Genomic DNA, 17,509 nt, shown 5'->3' on the forward strand with positions numbered 1-17,509 from the left:
TAGTTATTTAAAAATTGTAATATTTCAAGTCTATTATTTCCCAAATGTTAAGATAATAGGAGTGTAACAAAGGGTACGCTGGTGAAAATGGGGAGGATTTAAAGGAATAGCGTCCCAAATTTTAAACTGAAGACCAATATACCAACCTTCTTGTTTCCCAGAAATTACTTCTGCATGAGAGTCAGAAAACAGAAAGTCAAAGTGCACGGGAATATCGGTCAGAAGGTCTTCCAGAATAGCTTTCTGCTGGCTGTCAGGCAACAAAAACATTTACAAATCAAAAGATTACAGCTTGATATCTTCTGTTTAGAAAAGAAAAAACAAAACAAAACAAAAAAACAAAAACAAAAAACAAACCAGGGCTCTGGTATATCTTGTATGAAACAGTTAATTTTAAAAACAAAGAAATTCGTTGGAAAGATATTAGGAATGAATTTCCAAAATGAACAAGTTGTGGGAATTATGTGATATCTAGATGTAAAACTGCAACTGCAAGCATTCCTTAACTACATAAAATAGATGAAATTTTTAAAAATGACAACTTTACAGTTGACTATAGTCCTAAGTCAATTAAAGACTATCTGGTAGATTCTGGCTAAAGGAAGAGTTCTGATACTATTCCAGATTTGAAGAAAGAATTTTGAATGTTTTCCTTTTGACGATGACGATGATGATGGAGAGGAGGAGGGGGGGGAGGAGAACACCCCTTCTCCCCTCCAGGAGCCCACCCTCGCCCTTGCCCTTCTGTGGAGGATCACCTTTCAGGGAGGATTCTCATTCCAGCCGTGCAGAGAATGTAGAGAGGCGTCTCTTTGTGTTTTGCCCGTGGCACATGCTCTGCAGCAAAGTTCAAAAGTGGAGAAATGTAATCACTGACTTTCTCTGGAGAGGTAGCAAATTCTGAAATGCCTAGAGAAACAGGATACTTTAGTTAAGAAGCAGATATTTTAGCTATAACATGCGATGCTTCTTCAAAGTGCTAGTTTTAGGGAAATCATGCTACACATTATACTTTCTTAGTTTTTCCTATCCCTCTAGCAACTTCTTCTGCAGACCTTACTTAAACGTTGGTGGCACTATTCAGTGCTATGTCCTTTTCTTCTTCATCAAAGCACACAGACCTGACTGAGCATCTGCTGTGTGTCACTGCCATGCAGATGGGCTCTTGCCCGCCCTCAAGAAACGTGCTGCCCATCTCGCCAGGTGAGCTCAGTACCTCCTGAGGCCGCTATCACCATCAGCATGCCACGAACTCCTAACTGTGCCACTGGCCATGCAGCGCTCATTAGCCTCCAGGTGAGCGTGGGGTAACTGTCCACCAGACACTGCCCATGCATGTCCTTGCAGCCACCCCCAACACATCATGGCAAAATCTGAATTCAACTTTCGCTACAAACCTGGTCTCACCGCCGGTTACCTCCCTCCGAGGTTATCAGTGCTGGGCACCCAGTGGCCCAAGCCAGGGTCTTAAATGAAGTCCCTTTCCCTCATCCTAACACACAACCTGGGTTTCATAGATGCCCTCTCCTTGGTGCCTCTCACATGACTTTACTCCTCATCCCTTTGGACACACCTTCTGCCAGCCTGCCACAGCACATCCCACCCTCTGATCCTGACCATCTCCCCACCATTCCCGACCCAAATGATGCCTCTTCAGGCTTCCAATTCTTTTGTGGTTCAGTGCCCTCCAGATAAGGCTCAACTCCAGAACAGCACATCCTGCTCTGCATAACTCACCCACCCTTATCTCTTCCCATGTTTCTTCTGTCGCCTTCAGCTACACTGAACTAACATTTCCACAGTGCACCTTACTGTGGCCTTAGGGCCTTGCTCAAATTCCACCACCAGGAAGAGTCTTCTCCATCCACCTCCCTGTCCCTTTTCACCTGGTTAACTCCTGCATACCCACTGGGCTCCAGCCTCCATGGAAGTCACCCTAACAGAACCCTGAAGACGACTCTTGTTAAATTCCATGCTTACTTCCTTTTGCTAGATGTACATTCATTACACCGTATCAAAATTACCTATTTACTTGCCTGTCTCATTACAACTGAAAGCTTCTTAAGGGCACAAAATGCGTCTATTCAAACTTATACTCCCAGCACCTAACACAGTGCCTAGCAAATGGCAGGTGCCCAGCATGTATCTGATGAATGAATACATCAATGAATATTTCTAGATGTCATTTAGCCTACAATATTAAAAATGAGGGGCACTTTAGAAGTCTAAAAATTCCTTATTTCACACATTAGAAAATTAGAAACCCACAAAGATTAAGTGATTCATCAAAGGAATTAGCAAAAAATGAACTAAACTATAAGTCTTTTGACGCCACATACAATTCAATTTCAATGCAGTCAGTCCTAAACTAGCCAGACCCTATGAAGGAAATTTCTAGAGCTTTGCTGCAATGCTATACATGGAAATCCATGCTTGAGGACAGAGTAGTGCAATAAAAAAGTATTTTGACTTCCATTTCATATACTTTGTATAGTGCAAGACAGACCCATGTTAAGCCTGATTTTAATGAGATTTTCGTATATACTCTAGGATGATAATGTAGTTGACCCTTTGTTCTAAACAACTCCAAGGCATGGAAGTTTTCATCTTATTCCATGAGACCTGTTTAGTCACTGATGGGACCTGGTATGTGAAGCTAGATGAAATGCAAAATGCTTTATTTTTATAGTTTTCTCATAAATTTTTTATTTGATCAATATTAATTTAACTAAAAATGTTTCTAGATTAGGGATACATAAAAATTTAAGGGGTATTGGCCGGGCGCGGTGGCTCAAGCCTGTAATCCCAGCACTTTGGGAGGCCGAGACGGGCGGATCACGAGGTCAGGAGATCGAGACCATCCTGGCTAACACAATGAAACCCCGTCTCCACTAAAAATACAAAAAAATTAGCTGGGCGTGGTGGTGGCGCCTGTAGTCCCAGCTACTCGGGAGGCTGAGGCAGGAGAATGGCGGGAACCCGGGAGGCGGAGCTTGCAGTGAGCCGAGATCGCGCCACTGCACTCCAGCCTGGGCGACAGAGCGAGACTCCGCCTCAAAAAAAAAAAAAAAAAAAAAAAAAAAAAAAAATTAAGGGGTAGAAATACATACAACTAAACTTAAAAGACACTCACTAAAAAATTACACGGAAATGTACTCTGATAAAATAATGCTGGTATATAGACATAGAGTAGGTTCTCTCTTTAACCTGAAAAGTGAGGTACAGACTTTAGATTTTCTGAGTAATATGCTGGTTCCTAGCTGCCCACACATCAAAGGATAATCAACTTGTTGAGGGCTGCCTGAAGGAGGAGGTGGGGTCTGAATTATTCCATGAAGAATGAGGACTCAAGGGGTCACCATTCTACGTGGTTGGAGACTCTTCTATGAGGATATGCATTTTTCTCACATTAAACTGAACATCCTTTTAAATTTTATTTCTGAAATGGGGATAATGAACTATAAAATTGTTATTTATCAATATTCTCTAATAATTTACAAGATAAATTTCCTGGATTGTTTGCATTTGATATTTTACTACTTTAATACATTAGAAAGATGAAATAAAAGTGCTGCATCTCTATTAAGATCAGTGGTCCACTGTTTGAAATCAGTGATCAACTATCAAGACATAAAAAGCCTGATTCAAGGCACTCCCAGTATCTCCCTATTCTAAATGCTCCTGACAGAAGCTGCTGTCCACGGAAATGGTGATGACACAGAAAAAAGAGCACCATTGACATAAATTACCTAATAAGGAAGCCAAATCTAAACTTTTTTTTTTTTTTTGAGACGGAGTCTCGCTCTGCCGCCCAGGCTGGAGTGCAGTGGCCGGATCTCAGCTCACTGCAAGCTCCGCCTCCCGGGTTCCCGCCATTCTCCGGCCTCAGCCTCCCGAGTAGCTGGGACTACAGGCGCCCGCCACCTCGCCCGGCTAGTTTTTTGTATTTCTTAGTAGAGACGGGGTTTCACCGTGTTATCCAGGATGGTCTCGATCTCCTGACCTCGTGATCCACCCGTCTCGGCCTCCCAAAGTGCTGGGATTACAGGCTTGAGCCACCGCGCCTGGCCCAAATCTAAACTTTTACATGTCACACTGGCTTAGAAATTATAGTATCTTTAAAAACTATACATAATTATTATTAGCTCTAAGTTCTGTGGTCACACTCACCAAACAATCTAGATGACTAGAACTATATTTGGCCAGCAATTTTTAAAAATGAAAAATATATGCCAACATATTATAGATTTTCATGAGTTATCTGAAATTACTTTGTCATTAACGATAGAGACCAATGACTACTAAATAGGAAAAAAACTCTCCATAGTTAAGGCCAACCAGCAACCATCTAAGTAGATACTATGAGTAAGGCACTATTAAAATGCTACAGGAGACAAAAAGACATGTCTGTTTGGATGTTTTATCAAGGTGTTAGTCACCCTATGCAAAATGGACAGAAAAGGGAAAAGAAAGTGAAACAAGGAGACCCATCAGGTCCCGGTGTGAGATATGACTCAGGGCTATGAGGGTGCAGAAAGAGAACGATATGAAAGACGCCGCGGAGAATGACGGGACGCACCCTGGTTACCAGGCAGATATTCTCATTTACATACCCGGTTTTATCTTCATGACCACTGGCTTTCGGTTTTTATCCCTCATTTGCCTGATATCCAACAGATCACGTGGATTGCCATTATGCCTTGGCCAGCAATAGACAAATACTCGAGAGCCACTGCTGCCACAGTCCACCACAATCCCGTAGTTCACACTGGGGTTATTGGTGTCTGTAGCTTCAATGTCGGTAACTCGTGCCAGGTACCTTAGATAGAAACACACGTACGCTTGGATTTAGACAGAGAATATCATCTTATGTCTAACAGAAAAAATGCAACGAACACCAAGTCATAATTTCTAAGCTATGTAGCAGCCTCATTATAACGTTAACACAACTGTCGAATAATTGAAGAGTCGAAAGAAAACAAGTGATAATGATAAAGATCATCTAAATCAGACACACACCTCTTTACAGAAGTTCAAACAAATTCCAAAATGCAAAATTCTACTTCTAAACTGCCAACTCAAAAATCAGCTTAAAATATGTTACAGGAGACGCTTATGCATAAATAATTATTCCAGGGCCTCTTATGATATGGATTTGGTAGTTAGCAGTTAACTAGCTTCAAATGGTTTAACTGTTCATGCCATGATGTGTATGGTACAGAATCTAGTTCCTACAGTTCCTTAAATTCCAACCTAAAGTCAAACATCGTGAAGTCACGAAATGATTGTTATGGTCTGAATGTTTGTGGACCCCCAAAATTCGTATGCTGGAGACCTAATCACCAATGTGATGCTATTAGGAGGTGGGGTCTCAGGGGGGTGATTAGTTCATGAGGGCAGAAACCTCAGGGAGCCTCCTCGCCCCTTTCCATCATGTGAGGACACAGCAAGAAGACCTCCTCATCTCAGAACAAGGAATCGGGCCCTCACCACACACAAAACCTATGGCACCTTGATCGTGGATTTCCCAACCTCTAGAACAGTGAGAAACAAATTGCTGTTGTTGATAAGCCACCCAGTCTATCGAATTCCGTTCCAGCAGCCCAAAACAGGTAAGACAGAAGGTATGGCTTCTGGTCTAGAAGGCAAATGTTTTTATCCCTTACCTTTGAAATTTCTTGTCTCTGGTTAGTCGCCCATACTTATTTCGGATTATGACAACAGAAAAATATAAAAGTGAAACAGCAGCAGCCAGGACACTAATGACAATAATCTGGCGTAAATTGGTATTCAGAATTCGAGGACACCCTACTGGAGATATGCTAAAATGCCAAGAAGCAGGAAAAAGACAGGAGATGCCAATCCTGAAAGTAGAAAGAAAAAGATTTTAAAGGAATCTGCTCCAATGAAGCTTCCTTCACCTAAAGTGATCCTAAAATAAGATATTTGGCTTGAGCTACCTGAATTTCCCTATCTGTAGGTATCTGTATACCGGCATCTTGCATGTGCTACACAACAGCTACACAACCCATTATCATAAAACCATCTAAATGAGAATTGGCCCTGATGGTTATGACACTTCTGTGTTTTCCCCTTTTCTTGACAGTATCGTGTAGATTTTTTATTTTACCCTGCTTTGTTCCAAAATAAATACAGAATTAGAGACAGCTTACAAGAATAAGTTCAGTAACATAAATCTATAAATTGATCATGAAATAGGGTATGAGGATGATGAGACCAAACGGGAACGTAGTATGGAGAAAGGCATGTTGTAAGGTGGGCCTGCTGCAAATGCGACTGAGCTCACTGCCCATTACATCAGAAATACACAAATAGCTCAGGAGGAGCACATTGGCTTAACACTGAAGTTCAAGGCAAATCTCTCCCAGATGACTCGAGGAATGGGAGAAAACAGCATTTTAACAATACCCCCATAACAAAATAAATAAATGAGTTTTCTATGTCCTGTGCTTTTAGAAATATTCCTACAAGACATTTCTGCAAATAATCAGGAACTTTTCCCCTCAGTTTATGTCAAGAATGAGAGGCTCATTCCAGAAATATGATTTGGTTTTAAAAAAGCTGCACTGCCTTTGGGATAAATTTTATCATTTTACACTTAATTTCTTTATTATTCACCTTGAAGAGTGCTTCATGCATTAAAATACCTCACTGGGTCCTGGAAGAAAAAAGGTATTAAACAGAAGCACAGCACAACTTCACATTTTTCACTTGCAATTTGGATTTTTTTTTCCTCTCCAGATCTGTTTTTGTGTCACCAAGATTTCACGTTTCATGGTGATTAGGCCCATCACTCACCTCCCCATACTGAAAGGTCAGCAACAAGGCAATGCTCTGGGATTCAGTCCTTCTCACAAACAATTATAGAAATAATGCTGGGGTCCTCACGGAGTTAGAGCCCTCCTGTTCCAGGAAGTGAGACAAATCACAAAGATAGCATCATCAAAGAAAACGTCTACGTTCTTTAAGTGTGTGCTTAAATCCAGCCACATATAATCTATACATACATGATCCTCGCACTGAAGCTGTTGGAAGGGTTTATTCTGAGCAACACACTTCTAAGTTAATTTCATACTGTCCAATATAGACCTAAATCAAAAGAGATGATAATCGTCTGGTACTAGTTAGTGCTCTCTAACCAAAAGTGATCCCAAAATATCAGGATATCAAATACGCCATAAATACCTTATGGTACAAGGGAGATTTGGGGTGGAGGTAGGAGACAGGCAGAATAAATTGAATGTGAACCTGAAATGTCCATTCACTTGATAAATGTCTATTAGACTTCCCTTTTTTTTTTTTTTTTTTTTTTGAGACGGAGTCTCGCTCTGTCGCCCGGGCTGGAGTGCAGTGGCCGGATCTCTGCTCACTGCAAGCTCCGCCTCCGGGGTTCCCGCCATTCTCCTGCCTCAGCCTCCCGAGTAGCTGGGACTACAGGCGCCCGCCATCTCGCCCGGCTAGTTTTTTGTATTTTTTAGTAGAGACGGGGTTTCACCGTGTTCGCCAGGATGGTCTCGATCTCCTGACCTCGTGATCCACCCGTCTCGGCCTCCCAAAGTGCTGGGATTACAGGCTTGAGCCACCGCGCCCGGCCTAGACTTCCCTTTTATATACAAAGTACTGTGCAAGGCACTGTGTCCCTAGTTAGTTCTCTGACTCCACCATTATCACTCCTCCTCCAGCCTCCAGGCCTCAAACTGCAGAGCAGACAGAGGCCTTCAGCCAGGGCCTCCTTCCAATCTGCTGAAGCCAAAGGACAAGCAGTCTCTATCTTTCCTCGGTCTCACAAAGCTGCCTGAGCTCTCAAGACAGCTGTCTCGTCTGGTCTGCTTCTGAGCTCTGGAGTAACTGCTGCTCAGGATCCTTTAAGTGTTGTTTTCTGCCAACCCCGACTACTCTTATGTTTCCAGGCTCTCTGTCTAGCCTCATTCTCTTCTAATACAATCATTACTGAGGCTTCAATGATCAGGTAACTCAAATTTTTCTTTCTCCACCCCAGGCTTCTCTTCTATGCATCTTAAACAGCCTATGAGCCGTCTCTATCTGAATGTTGCACAGAACCATGAGAAAATTCTAAAACTGCACCCCTAACAACTGCAGTCTTCACCCCTTTTTCTCCTAATCTGCTCTGCCCCTGCAGTCTCAATCTTGATCCCACAGAGCTACACAGATCAGAAACCGGACTCAAGTGTGATCCCTCTTCCTTCATCTTCCAAATGTAATTTCTTTTTTTCCTTTCTTTTTTTTTTGAGATGTTGTCTTGTTCTTGTCACCCAGGCTGGTGGAGTGCAATGGCACCATCTCAGCTCACTGCAACCTCCGCCTCCCGCGTTCGAGCGATTCTCCTGTAATCCTGAGTAGCTGGGATTACAGGTGCCTGCCACCACGCCCAGCTAATTTTTGTATTTTTAGTAGAGATGGGGTTTCGCCATGTGGGCCAGGCTGGTCTCGAACTCCTGACCCTGTGATCCGACCGCCTCAGCCTCCCAAAGTGCTGGGACTACCGGCGTGAGCCACTGCGCCTGGCCCCAAATGTAATTTCTTACCGATTCCTTTAATTTCTTTAACCTCAGCTTATCTAAAATCCCTTTCGTTATCACCTTCTCCTGAGATCAGGCTCTTATCTCTTGCCTGCTCTATCAAAAGAGCAGACTAACTAGTCTTCTATCGGCAGTCTCAACCAGTGGCCCCACAATGCTGCCTCCAACACCCTCCGACTTTCTCGGAAATTGATAGCTCCACACTCCCACCCCTTGCTCAGAACCCTGATCAGATTACTTCTGCACTCAAAATCCACCAAAGACTGCAACCTACAAAGTCGTAGAGGATCTGACACCTGTTAAGGCTCTAACCTCATCGTCTACTCTCTCCTTTAACACTGCATTGCAGTCACGCTGATGTGCCGAGCGGTCTTCAAAAATGCCAGGCACTCTCTGGTCTCAGGATCTCTCAACTTGTTGCTCCCCCCAACTGCTAGGGAGTAATCTGTATGGCTCACTTTTTCATTCCCGTCAGGTCTTTACCCAAATGTCACCTTCTCAAGGAGGACTTTCCTGGTCACCCGATCAATAACTGTAATGCCTACCCCCTCCCCACCAACTCCCTTCCCTGCTTGATCTTTTCTCCTCAGCATTTATTTATTAAACGCTTATACAGTGCTCATTACGTGCCAGCCCTTGCTCCACACATTGCACAAGTACTAACTTCATCCTCCTAACAACTTACAAGACAGACACTATTATCACAATACTCTATGGATGAGGCAGAGAGGCTAAGTAACTTGTCTAAGGTCACACAGCTCCTGGGAGGGGAGGTGGGATGCAAGCGTGAGAATCGACTCACCCTCGTCGATTATGTATTATGTGTATGTTACACGCATCCTCTAACATAATGCGTGTGTTACGTTTCTCTTTTTTGTCTCTTCCTCCAGAATGGGAGCTCCCCCAGGCCCAGGTTTTGTTCTGCTCAGCTGAGTGCTAGTTGCAGCTTTGCAGACCCCAGGAAAGGGCCTGGCAAGAAGTCAAGTTTTAGAGTTCTGGGACCCAAAAGGGTTAAGAACCTCTATACTAGAGTGACCTTTCCAAAACAAACAGGGAATCATACCTCCCCATCCCCCAACTTTTCTCTCTCACTCCTTAGGGTATAAAAGAGATCCCTCATGATCTAGTGCGGTGCTCTCCACTAAGTAGCCACTTGCCACAAGTGGTTATTTAAAGTAATTAAAATTAAATAAAATTAGCCAATTAAAATTAAATAAAAGTAGCCACTTGCCACGTGTGGTTATTAAAAGTTATTAAAATTAAATAAAATTAAAAATTGAGTTCCTCAGTTGTACTAGCCACCTTTGAAGTGCTCAACTGCCACATACAGCTTCTGCATTAGTCAGTCCAGACATAAAGCACTGACATCATCACAGAAAGCTCTTTGCAAAGTACTGATCTGGGGCCCATCTTCTGTCTCATCCTGACAGACCCCTCCTATGTACCCTAGGCTCCAGCCACACGAAACACAAGCTACAGATCACTGAAATGCCTCTCATTCCTTGGCATTTGCAGAATGAACCTCTCCCTTGGGTCGTCAGTTGCATTACTAAGAATCAGTCCTGACACAAACCAAGCATGAGTCCTGGGTGAGTTTCCCTAATCCTTACATCCCCAGAGTATTTGCTTATCACAGCAGTGGGATAAAGTATTACACTTGTGGTTGGCTTCCTCATTACATGACAAGTCCCACTAGGGCAGGGACAGCCTCTTATTCTTCTGGTTCCCCAGTGACCAGTGCCTGCCACACAAATCATGGGTAACTCTTGCAGGTTTCACAAATGGCTGGAAATGGGAGACACAAAGATGAATTAGATACAGGCCCAGACCTTAAAGAATCTATAATGCAGTGGAGGAAATAAAACATACACACAAAGATATTAGACAGTAAAAAGTATGAATACTGCCTACCTGACAAAGGGAAAAAATCACTTTAGTTCAAGTTTTAATATGGTTTCCATATTGTACCCTGTACCCCAAATTTAGGACAAACAATGTCTGTGATTTAAAAGTTTACACAAAAAGTAAAAAGGAAAAAAAAAATCAGTGATCTAGATCTTTAAATGGATTTTAATGTTTTTATAAAATAGTTACACAAGTTTAAAACTTCTACGTGCTTTAAAAAAAAAAAATTCCCTCCTCGGTACGAATACACACAACTTGGGAAAAGTACTTGCAACGTGCGTGACAAAGAGTAAATAACTTTTACATATCCAAAGTTCTCATAAAGAAATAAAGAGACAGACTGAATAGAAAAATAAGCAAAGACAATGTGAGATTATTGAAATGATCTCATTGAAATGGCTGATAAAATAGAATTACCAGTATTCAGATAAACAGAAATAAAAACAGCTATCAGATTGGCAGTCATGAAGGCCTGGTGATACTTGGCTAACAGGGGACGGGGAAGACTGTGAGACTCTGGACAGGCACATCACTAACATTCTGGGGGTACTGGGGTGACACATACAAACATTTACGCGTGCCGACCCTCTGCTCTACCCATCACACTTCCAGAAATTCATCTTTAGGAAGTCATGGGGTAAATTCACTAAAATATCTATAGGATGTTCATCATAGTATTGTGTGTAACAGCAAAACACTGTTACTAATGTCCACTGTGGGGTACATTTATGCAGTGGAATACAATGTGACTATTAAAGGTGATGATACAGATCTATTTATTGACATGAAAAAGATGTTCATGATATATTAAGTGAAAAAATGTCACCATGCTTGGGGGGGATAAAATGTTAGGAAAGAAACCAAAATGTTAACAGTGCTTAGTTATTTCTGGGCAATGAGATCAGGTATCATCTTTATTTTCTTCCCTAGTCTTGCCTATATTTTTCAAAGGACATATATTAATTTTATCATCAGAAGAAATAACGATTTTTAACAAGCTACCTTTGACTGATGAAACCTTGTTTCCAGGATCAAATACTTTTCTGAACATACTGAAAAAGCCTATCTTAAAAGCCTATCAGGACACAGGAATTCCAATCCAAACACTAAAAAAAAAAAAAAAAAAAATCAGTGAGAGCTGTGTGATAGCTGAACTGAGAACCAAAGAAAAGAAAGTTTTAGTTAGCAGCTTCAAGTCACAGTTAAAGGCAAACTGGTCCTTGGGGAAGAAAATCAGGACTACAAAGGTGATATGAGGAGTAACAAACCCAACTCCAAATTTCAAGGAGTTTGCAGATTGCTACAGAGAAAATACTAATACCCAGAAAATAACCAAGCTACTAATTCAAGGCAATGTTAAATTACTCGTATTCTTGTTATAAGAGCTCAGAGAAGAGCACAGCGAAGGCTAGCTTTAGCAGGAAAAGATTTCTGGAGGTGGGCGGTCAATTCTGGATGGGGTGAGAACACACTTCGAAGAGGAAGGTGACCGCGAGAAGGATCACAGCACACTTAGGAAACTTTGTGTCATCTGAGGTTTGTCTCAGGACTTCTTTTTTTTTTTTTCTTTTGAGATATGTGATGATTTTGATCAAAAGGATAAACAGATATTTTAAGTTACAAAACTTGTGTTTAAAAGCAGAGAAAACAGGACAGCTTATAACTGCTGAAGCACTATAATTTTTACTCAGGACAAAAGTACGACAGATTATTGCCTAAAAGTTAACAATATGGTAATTTGATCTTCAAATGTAAACTCCAATTGTCCTTCTAGTTAAGAATCTTCGCACCAGGGCTCTGGGAGGCAAATTCAGTACCACCACATAAAACTGACATTTTTTTTTTTTTTTTGAGATGGAGTCTCGCTCTGTCGCCCCGCTCTGTCGCCCAGGCAGGAGTGCAGTGGCCGGATCTCAGCTCACTGCAAGCTCCGCCTCCCGGGTTTACGCCCTTCTCCTGCCTCAGTCTCCTGAGTAGCTGGGACTACAGGCGCCCGCCACCTCACCCGGCTAGTTTTTTTGTATTTTTTAGTAGAGACGGGGTTTCACCGTGTTAGCCAGGATGGTCTCGATCCCCTGACCTCGTGATCCGCCCGTCTCGGCCTCCCAAAGTGCTGGGATTACAGGCTTGAGTCACCGCGCCCGGCCAAAACTGACATGTTTTAAAAAGGCCTAAATTGTGTTAGACCTATCACCAGAGAGATGCATTAACTCTCATGATTTCAGCTAGGGGGGCCCTGCTTGGCTGATCATTCTTTATTGGAATAAAGCCCATGGTCAGGTGTCAATGTCTTTGTCAGTCTCTCACTGACAGTTCTACAGACAACGACAAAAACAACGCAAATCAATCACAAAGGGAAATGGTTCCACTGGTGAAAAAACGCAAGATGCAAGGAAACAGATGTTAGTGAACTCAAATCACAGGCAAACAAAATCACAGAGAAGTCAGCCTCTGGGAGAGCTCGGCTTCTGAATAAGCAAAGGTACCATAGGGAAGGGTACTTCAGAAAAGAATGATTTGACTATCAAAGCATTCAAGAGAACCTGGAAAAATTAAATTTGCTCTCAACCATTCCAGCAGCGTTTTGCTTTCTGAGAGTGAGAGGCTGATGTGAAGGCTGCTAGGTGGCAGGGTGGCACCATTACTCAGCTGTGACAACAGATACATGAAGACAACTTGATTTATTCTTTAAGAAGAAACGTACGTAGTTGCTATTTACGATCTGTATGTTCTTCAATATTTATCTTAACCATTTCAATTTTATTTGTCAGTATAAAGTCTTAACCTCTTTCTCCCTCTCTATTCATTTGCAAAATTCTGGTTGCCATTTTAGTCTTTTTCTGGTCACTTTTCCTGCATTAACTCTGACTTTCCTCAAGTTCCAGTTCCACATTCCAAGCTCATTGAAGCCCTGTTACCGCAAACTCAGTCCAAGTCTGGGGCTGAAATCTTCTGATGTAAACTAATACCACCCTCCAAATTCTCCAGGTCTAAGATGGGTATCACCAATCCCCATTGACCTGGATTACCTGGTTCTCAGCTTTGATTCCCACTTCCTGTGTTGACATATTCTATCATTCTCCAAGCCCGTCGATTCTTCCTCAGATATCCCTCATATCTAAGATGACCATAGCAGGCATCACTATCTCAAGACAGATCTCTTGGCGACTCACCCATCTTCTGCCTTCACTGTGCACGCCACATTTTGCACATTTTACAGGCAACTCTTTGTAAAACAAGGCCTTCAAAATATGACCAGCTAAGAACCTTCTGGAAGCACAAGGATCAACAATAAGTTTCCTGTGTGGCACCTGAAACCTTTTATCCATCAACTGGTCCACCTTATCTCACCAACCTATCCTCTCATCAGTCCCAGATACCATCTCTCTGCTCTAGTGCGGCAGTTCTCTCTCTTCTCTCCCACACAAACTGTCCCCATGCCTGCCTCAGGCACTTACTAACAGCACTTCCTCCAAGGCAGCCTGTCCTCCTCTCAACATTACACTTCTTTCAAAGCACAAGTCAACATTTTTCTTTGTCAAGATTTAACCTGTTACACATCCTGAGGTTTTCTCACAATTGGAATCGTCTCTTTATTCATGGGTATTCTATTTTAAGTAAACATGCTGAGTAAATACGTAGAGAATATAAATCCTTACATAAATGTTCATTTTTGTCTCCTTCCTAGACTACACCCTCAAGGGCCTCGGTCACACATTTCCTACTAGAGGAGAAGAATATAAGCCATAGATTCAATATGCAACAACTACAAGAGATAAATCAATGTTAAGGTAAACACAGAAATAAACGACTAAACTATACAAATTAGTATTCCATTTTATAATTCTAATATGTCAAACAGAATTAACAAATCTGATACAAAAACATCAAATATATAACACAAATAATATAACTCTTCTAGGCCTCTCTAAAGCTGGATAATTTGGTATTTTCATTACAAAAAGCAGAAGACAACAGACAGCGCAATGTGAAATTAACCTGGGCTTTGAGTCTCTAATTTAGAATTCTTCCATTACCTGTAGTTTACCTTCTAGCCTGAAAGTTCCTGAATTATAAAGGATCTCTTTGGTTTCCTTCGTGATAAACGTTCTCTGAAAACGCTCTGCACCAGGGTACATCTAACTGGGGTCTGGAGCACCCTAAGGGTTCTGGGACATATTCTAGACCATGAGAGAATTGTCCCTTTAAAAGGGGTCCGCGCATTACTCAAGTTCAGAAACAATGCTGTGTATTATCTCTTTACTGCCCAATGAGCTCCATTTTCCCAAGAAGAAATCTAACATGAAATCTGGCAAAAGCAAAGCAAAGCAAACCGAAAACGACAAGACGCGCGAATGTCATTTAAAGCGGCAGGCAGGGCCGGCTAGGTCCCCGGTGCAGCATCCGTGCTGCCCGGCCAAGCTCCGCCCATTCGAGGGGGGGATCCCGAGCGGTCAACCGAGGCGCGCGACCGCCAGATGTCCCCTGCCGGGGGCTGGGGGAGCGCCGGCCGCCACGGCTCACAGGCGCTGGTCCCGGGGCGCCCGGATGTGACCGCGCAGCAGGGGCGGCGGGAATCTGTCCGCGGGGCTAAGAGGGCGGCTGTTGGGGCCTGAGGCAGAGAGGCTCGTCCGCGGCCCGCTCGCCGAGCCGCCGGCCACCGCACTCCAACCCACCCGCCGTTGCCGGCCCCTTCGGCCGCCCGCCCTTCCCTCACTCGCGCCCGGAAGGCGGCCTTACCTGCTTGGCTGGCCGGGGACCCCGGGAGCGGGGGACCACCAACTGGCAGCATCACGGCCAGCCGGCTTCCTGGAGGCCGCGCTCCCTTCCTGGAGCCGCACCCCCACCCGGCACCCGCCGGCGACGCGTCACCGCCTGCGCCAGGAGCGCGCACGCTGGTGGCGGGAGCGCGCACGCCGACGGGCGCGTTGAGCGCCGGGGGGGCGGAGCCTGATCCGGGATGATTGGCGTCCGAGCGCTGGGTTGTTTCGTGGATCCGCGTGGGCGTGCCTCCGCGCAGTGCGCGAGGAATGTGGAAGTGGTGGCACGGAGGCACCCAGTACTGTGGCGTGGTGCTCGTCTGGTTGTCAGCGAGCCGCAGCGTACTTAGGACACCGCAGTTTATCTTTCCTTAGCGCTCCTAACGGTTATGGAAAATAGCGGTTGAAAACCTAGTAAGGACTAGGCGTTGTTGCTCAACTCTTGACATTTACACCTTTGCTGGTAACTCTCCCTGTTTCACAGATGGGGAAACGGAGGCCCACACTTATTCAGTCTCTCTTGAGATCACCTAATTCGTGAGAAGTAGAGCCAGGATTTCATTCTTGCCTGTCAATGGCATATGTTAGAGCGTATGTTGGGGGAGACAGACTGCCCCATCCCTCCCCAACACACGCAATGGTTATGAGAAGAAATAAAGTGAGGACTGTTCCTGAGATTGACCCCATGACCTACACTTAGCTCAAGGCTAAGCTCTCTTAGCTCTCTGGTTTAGCAATAAACTGCTTTGAAGACACAGAACTTTGCACTTGAGAGCTGGAAGAGACCTTGGGAATCCCGGGTTCCATCCTTTCTTTCGCCTTGTATACACGTGAATGCGCTGTGGCCCAGAGATAGGAAGTGACCGGCCAATCCAGCCACTTTAAAAGATTTTTAAAAACAAGAGTCCTAGAAACTTCTACTCAATTTCATTTATCAAGTAAAACAAGCTTAGAACTCGAAGTTCTACATCTTAACACAGAATCCTTCTTGGTCCAGCACCCGCCTAGGTCCCCTCCTCCACCTGGATTCAGCTACTGTTAATGGAACAAACTATGAAGCCTTAGAAGATTAGAGCCAAAGGGACTCTACTGTCTAGCCCCAATCACCTTCTTTTACAGTTAAGAGCCTGGAACCCAGAGAGGTTGAGTGACTTGGTCAAGACCCCCTGGAGGCAGAGAGGAGAGCAGAACCAATGTTTCTGACTCTCACATGACTCGCGCATCAGTGTCTTTTTTTTGACAATCTGTTGCTGTAAGAAATTACTCGTTTGGATAATTTATACACTAGAAAACCCTGTGACCCAAGGACAGCATTGAGAAGCTAACGGTGGCCACTGACATACTGTGATTTTAAGGACAGGCTCCTTCGAAATTATCTGCCTTTCAAAATCCTTACCATTGGAGACATTGTATGGGGTTATGTTAGTCTTTCTTAAGGAGGACTCTACTAAAATGCCAGACTAGGCTGGGCATGGTGGCTCACACCTATAATCCCAGCACTTTGGGAGGCCAAGGCGGGTGGACTGCCTGAGATTAGGAGTTGAAGACCAGCCTGACCAACACGGCGAAATTTCTATTAAAAATAGAAACACTAGCCGGGCATGGTGACTTTTTTGTGCCTGTAATCACAGCTACTCGGAAGGCTGAAACAGTAGACTTGCTTGAACCCGGGAGGCAGAGGTTGCAGTGAGCTGAGATTACGCCAGTGCACTTCAGCCTGGGTGACAGAGTGAGACTGTCTCAGAGAGAGAGGAAAAAAAGCCAGACTAGTATGTATTATCACGCCATCCATATTTCCTGATAATTGATATGTAATAATTGTCTGAAAAGAGCTAGGAAAGAAAAATACAGGAAAGTATGGAAACATATAACTTGGAGTATTATATCCTAGAGCTGCAGTGACAAATTGCCCTCAACTGGGTGGCTTAAAGCAAGAGAATTTATTGTCTTCCAGTTCTAGATGGTAGAAGTCTGAAATCAAGGTGTCAGCAGGGCTGTGCTCTCTCTAAAGATCTAGGGGAGGATCCTTCTTTGCCTCTGCCTAGCCTCTGGTGGCTACTGGCCATCCTTGGCCTTCCTCAGCTTGAAGATGCATCACTTTGGTCTCTGCCTCTGTTGTCACATGTATTATCTCTGTGTGTCTGTGTCTCTGTCTCCAAGTTTCTCTCTTCCCATAAAGACACCAGCCATATTAGATTCAAGACTCACCCTAATCCAATGTGATCTTATGATCTCATATTAACTTGATTATATTTGCAAAGACCCTGTTTCCAAATAAGGTCA

At 43.7% G+C, this 17,509-nt stretch overlaps 1 protein-coding gene across 15 annotated transcripts in view; it reads right to left on the bottom strand.

Moving 5' to 3' along the window:
* The window catches only part of ENTPD4 (ectonucleoside triphosphate diphosphohydrolase 4), a 29,903-nt gene extending 14,558 nt beyond the window's left edge, over nucleotides 1–15,345 (bottom strand). For 4 of the 15 annotated variants that reach the window (XR_012417154.1, XR_012417152.1, XM_005562847.5 and 1 more), the window contains exons 1-7: nucleotides 15,207–15,345; nucleotides 6,820–6,924; nucleotides 6,640–6,679; nucleotides 5,667–5,864; nucleotides 4,614–4,819; nucleotides 759–909; nucleotides 147–250 (exon numbers count right to left, since the gene is read on the bottom strand). Coding sequence is in view for 10 of the 15 variants with exons in the window: in XM_005562847.5 (XP_005562904.2) it covers nucleotides 147–250; nucleotides 759–909; nucleotides 4,614–4,819; nucleotides 5,667–5,864; nucleotides 6,640–6,656 (676 nt within the window). In the remaining 5 variants the exon portion in view is untranslated. The remainder of the gene's footprint in view (nucleotides 1–146; nucleotides 251–758; nucleotides 910–4,613; nucleotides 4,820–5,666; nucleotides 5,865–6,639; nucleotides 6,680–6,819; nucleotides 6,925–15,206) is intronic. The other 11 variants (XR_012417156.1, XR_012417153.1, XM_074000500.1 and 8 more) reach the window with 4 other exon arrangements.
* Nucleotides 15,346–17,509: the final 2,164 nt, after the last annotated feature.

This window comes from Macaca fascicularis, chromosome 8, assembly GCF_037993035.2.
Source record: "Macaca fascicularis isolate 582-1 chromosome 8, T2T-MFA8v1.1".
In the NCBI taxonomy this organism is placed as follows: domain Eukaryota; kingdom Metazoa; phylum Chordata; class Mammalia; order Primates; family Cercopithecidae; genus Macaca; species Macaca fascicularis.